This window comes from Cucurbita moschata, unplaced genomic scaffold, assembly GCF_002738365.1.
Source record: "Cucurbita moschata cultivar Rifu unplaced genomic scaffold, Cmos_1.0 Cmo_Scf00025, whole genome shotgun sequence".
In the NCBI taxonomy this organism is placed as follows: Eukaryota; Viridiplantae; Streptophyta; class Magnoliopsida; order Cucurbitales; family Cucurbitaceae; genus Cucurbita; species Cucurbita moschata.
This window is the reverse complement of record NW_019268541.1, coordinates 271,486-276,064: the sequence shown is the minus strand read 5'-3', so window position 1 is coordinate 276,064 and position 4,579 is coordinate 271,486. Positions and strand designations below refer to the sequence as shown.

The window sequence follows — 4,579 nt, the reverse complement described above, 5'->3', positions numbered from 1 at the left end:
TTTTTTTTTTTTTTTTTTTTTTTTTTTTTTTTTTTTTTTTTTAACTCAAAAGTTTTAAGGGGAAGTGGGCTTGACCTGAATATTTTCCCTATACGTCCCCGCCTCGGGACTCAAAGCCACCGTCTTGGTTTTCGATTCCAATTCTCTGGACACTCAATCAGGGCTTGTTCATGCATAGATTGTAGAGGCAATTCCGCATCGTCTCCTTCAGATCCATCGGTAAGCCCAACTTGAATTCTCCTCGTTTTTTTTGGCTTTTTTGGTTCAATTTGCATCGAAACAGTGTTTAATCTCTCATCGGCTTCTTCCATTTCTTAATCGCACTTTTCTATATTCGTTAAATCTAAGTGCGAAATTGAATTGGTCTGTGGCGGTGTTGTTAGTGTCAAGCTTATCAACTGCCTCCTTGTTTTTGCCCCAACTAAATCCCTATGTTGTTTTGGTAGAGGGTTTTTGCGGTAATTGGGATGGATGGGAATAAGGATGATGCTTTGAAATGCTTGAGAATTGGAAAGGAGGCGTTGGAAGCTGGGAATTTGGTCCGAGCCCTAAAATTTGTGAACAAAGCTCGTCGTCTTGATCCGACGCTTCCCGTTGACGACCTATTACCGGAACTTAAAAACGTTTCTGGTGATCAGTTGGGTGGTGATGCGTGTGATGCCGGCAATGGGCCATCTGGGTCCCCTTCGTCCAAGTCCCCTGAACAACAACCATCTGTTCGTCGTAGAGTTCCGGCATCTTCTGAATCTTCAACGTCTGCGACTTATACTGAGGAGAATGTAGAGATTGTAAGGCAGATCAAGAAGAAGAAGGATTACTACGAGATTTTGGGATTGGAGAAGAGTTGCTCTATTGAGGATGTTAGGAAGTCATATAGAAAGCTGTCTTTGAAGGTCCATCCAGATAAGAACAATGCTCCTGGTGCTGAAGAAGCGTTTAAGGCGGTATCCAAGGCCTTTCAGTGTCTAAGTAACGAGGAGAGTAGAAAAACGTATGATCTTGTTGGGTCCGAGGAAGAAATCTATGAGAGACGGACCGCAAGACATGGTGGTAATGGATTTAATGGGTTTTACGAAGGTGATGTTGATGCAGATGAGATATTTAGGAACTTCTTCTTTGGTGGAATGCCACCGACAACTACTCATTTCCGTAGTTTCAATTTTGGCCCTGGAATGGCTCCTAGAACAGGCGATCAGGGTTCAGGTGGTGGCCTTCGGACACTGATTCAATTGCTTCCTGTGCTGGTGATATTGCTTTTGAATTTCATGCCATCCTCAGAACCTATCTATGCCCTTTCCCGTTCATATCCTTATGAACACCGATTTACAACTCAGAAGGGTGTCAATTATTATGTGAAATCAAAAAACTTCGAACAGGAGTTTCCACCTAATAGTCGGGATCGTCTGGTTCTTGACCAAAGGGTAGATAGGGAGTATTTCAATATTCTTGCACAGAATTGTCGACTCGAGATGCAACGACGCCAGTGGGGATTCATTCGTGAAACTCCGCATTGTGATATGTTGAATAAGTTTCAATCAGCGGCTTAATGAAGGTCCATTTCAACTCTCTCTCTCTCTCTCTGTTATCATTTTGGCAGTTTTGAATTATGTGCATAGTTTAGCAGCATGATTGGGTGTATTAGTTCCTCCCAAACAATAAGAAGTATAGAGGAAAGTTGTTGGTCTCGAAAATGAGCTTATACATTTTCTTACATTTTAATGAATGAATGAAGGAAGAAGGAAAGTTATGTTTCTTATTTATTACCCACAATCTGTACCAATGCTGTAGATTGTCGTGCCTTCAGACTATGCCCCTTGATATTCTTTTATTTTGCCAATATTTGCTCTCTAACAGAATATGATCCTAAAAGATATTACAAAGAAGCATAATCTTTCTCCATGCATGGTGGCAGACTGGTGAATCAAATTGGTTTGACATTTCAAATCAATGGTATTTTGTGAGATCCTAAGGGGAACGAGTGTCGGCGAGGGCATTGGCCTCGAAGGGGTGGATTGTGAGATCCCACATTTGTTGGAGAGGGGAACAAAGTATTCTTTAGAAGGGTGTGAAAAAGTCTCTCCAGCAGACGTGTTCTGAAACCTTGAAGGGAAGCCTAGAAGTGAAAGCCCGAGGAGGACAATGTCTTTAACCGAGAATTATGCTCATGTTTTTTTCTCTCAATGAATCTTTCTACCTGTTTATGGTCAAGTTTCCCAGAGTCTAGCTCCGATTGCATTAAGCCAGTGAATTTGTCCTCCTTTTACTAAAACCACACAAATAGCGTTGAGCCTGGCTAGTAGACCTTTAAGGTTGCTAGCTTGGGCTTATCAGGGGTACTGATTTCCTCATGAAAAAAAAAGGGATGAACGGAATCCTTTGTTTGAAAGGTTCATCCCCTATTGAAGTTCTTCCTCATCCAAGCTTCTCCTGTAGAGAATTTTCACTTGCCTAGGTCATTATTCAATCATCTTATTCAACTCTAACCAAAAACGTTTGCTAACGACATCCGTGAGCCGAAACATAAAACCCATCACCTAATAGCACGAAGAGAGTGGCTATAGACGTCATCGAGGGTATACTATAATATTCTCTTATAGGCTTCTCCTCAAGGTTTTTAAAACGTGTCTGCTAAGGGAGAGGTTTCTAACACCTGATGTAGGATCTCACAATAACAATCCTATCGATATCATCCTTCATAGTTATCTGCTTTTGCTCACGCAATTAGATTACAACAATTCTTAGTTGGGTGTAAAGCCTCTATGTTAATCACACAGATTTGGAACTTGTTTCGCAGGTCCTGTTTTCTCGTGTGACGGACAAATTCCTAGGACGTTTGCACGAGCCTGAAACAAGTCAAATAGTTACCCCAGATCTGATGTCGCTCTTTATCATCTATTCTGAATGCTTCGCTTGTAAATCTCATATTCTCACCACCATCTTAGGTTCTAGCATATTTTCCCAGTATTACAATAGATTTACTTGAGTAGATGCTGAATAATTTTAGAGCTTGAGCTTGGATGTACTGATTATAATCCCTTTGCATTATCTGAACCAACGAACATTATTATGACTGCCTTTGTCACAGCTTGTATTTTGACATCATTTCATTTTGTTTAATTAAGAAAGAGTGGCCACATCTATTTGAGATATCATTGGATCCAAGATTTGGATTGCAATCTTTCTTCATTCTTTAAAATCAAATCAACCCAAGATGATTCCTAGAGTTCTTATAACATAGATACGATCGAACTCTCAATTTTTTTTTCTATTTTTTGTGTGTTTCGAGTCGTAGAACATATATTTGTTACAAAATTGATAAAACTTCAATAAAAAGCAACTCTAAAATTTGTTTTTCGATGAGAAATTTGTGAGTTTAGAAAGATGTAAGCCCTAAACTTAACTATGTCAATAGAATCCTCAAATATCGAACAAAGAACTGTGAGCCTCGAAGGTGTAGTCAAAAGTGACTAAAGTGTCGGACAAAGGGTGTACTTTGTTCGAGGGTTCCAGAGAAAGGAGTCGAGCCTCGATTAAGGGGAGGCTATTCGAGAGCTCCAAGAGGGAAGGCTTATAATGAACTAGAGGGAAGGCTTATAGTGAACTTTGTTCGAGGGGAAGATTGTTGAGGATTATTGGGAGTGAGTCCTACATTGGTTAATTTGAAGGGGAGGCTTATAGTGAACTTTGTTCGGGCACGATTGTTGAGGATTATTGGGAGTCCCACATTGGTTAATTTGAAGATTATGGGTTTATAAGTGAAGAATACTATCTCAAAGTTCAAAGTAAAGCCATGAGAGCTTAGGCTCAAAGTGGACAATATCACACGGACTATATAATGACCACTAGATTGTGTCTTTTTGTTTTTTTTGGGTAAAAGTTTTGACTTTCATTGAAACCGTTAAAATTAGGGGGTAAATTTAGATCGAACTTTAATGTCGATTTTGAAACTTTAGGAATCATGAATTTTTTGAAAATCTAAAGACGAAAAAAAAAAAGAAGTAATTTTTTCTTTTTAAAAAGTTTAAATAAAATTAGTTAATTAATTAACGTTAAGATTATTGAAAATGAGTAATAATTTTGTGAAATTTTGATTAAAAAGTTTTATAATGAAAAATATTATACGTAAAAATAAAAACTTTAATATTCCCGAAATTGAAAGAAAATAAAAAAATTGGCGATATGTGGTGATGCAGTTATTGTCGAGTGAGCTGAAATTGGCCTATAATGGGCATTGGCCACTTTACATTAGTTCTAAACGCGTCATTCCATTTAAATACCGGTCTCAATTTCCCAATATTTCTCCTTCCGTCAGGAATTGCAATCCCTAGATTTCTCTATCCGGACCCATCCATGCGTCTACGTTGAGGACACTTCTTGAATCGTCTTCTTCAGCACCATCTGTAAGTTCAAATCTTCAAACTAGATTCCTGTACTCAATTCAATTTTAATCTGTTGATCAAATGTGTAATTTAATTCACATGTTCTCCTCCTGCAATTTCTTTACGCCAATCGCAATCCGTATAAGGTTTTGGTAGCACCGACGCTTCCTATTAGTTCCCGATTAGGAATGTAATCGTTT

General features: G+C 38.6%; 2 protein-coding genes across 2 annotated transcripts in view; both read left to right on the top strand.

Moving 5' to 3' along the window:
- The first annotated feature begins 58 nt into the window (after window positions 1–58).
- LOC111461678 (chaperone protein dnaJ 49-like) lies at window positions 59–3,149 on the top strand. The gene is made up of 3 exons (XM_023105286.1): window positions 59–219; window positions 447–1,552; window positions 2,795–3,149. The coding sequence occupies exon 2, from the start codon at window positions 468–470 to the stop codon at window positions 1,545–1,547; it is 1,080 nt and encodes a 359-aa protein (XP_022961054.1). The 5' UTR covers window positions 59–219; window positions 447–467; the 3' UTR covers window positions 1,548–1,552; window positions 2,795–3,149.
- Window positions 3,150–4,258: 1,109 nt separating this feature from the next.
- Window positions 4,259–4,579, top strand: part of LOC111461677 (chaperone protein dnaJ 49-like) — a 3,326-nt gene continuing 3,005 nt past the window's right edge. Inside the window, exon 1 of the mRNA XM_023105285.1 lies at window positions 4,259–4,400. The gene's annotated coding sequence lies outside the window, so the exon portion shown is untranslated. The remainder of the gene's footprint in view (window positions 4,401–4,579) is intronic.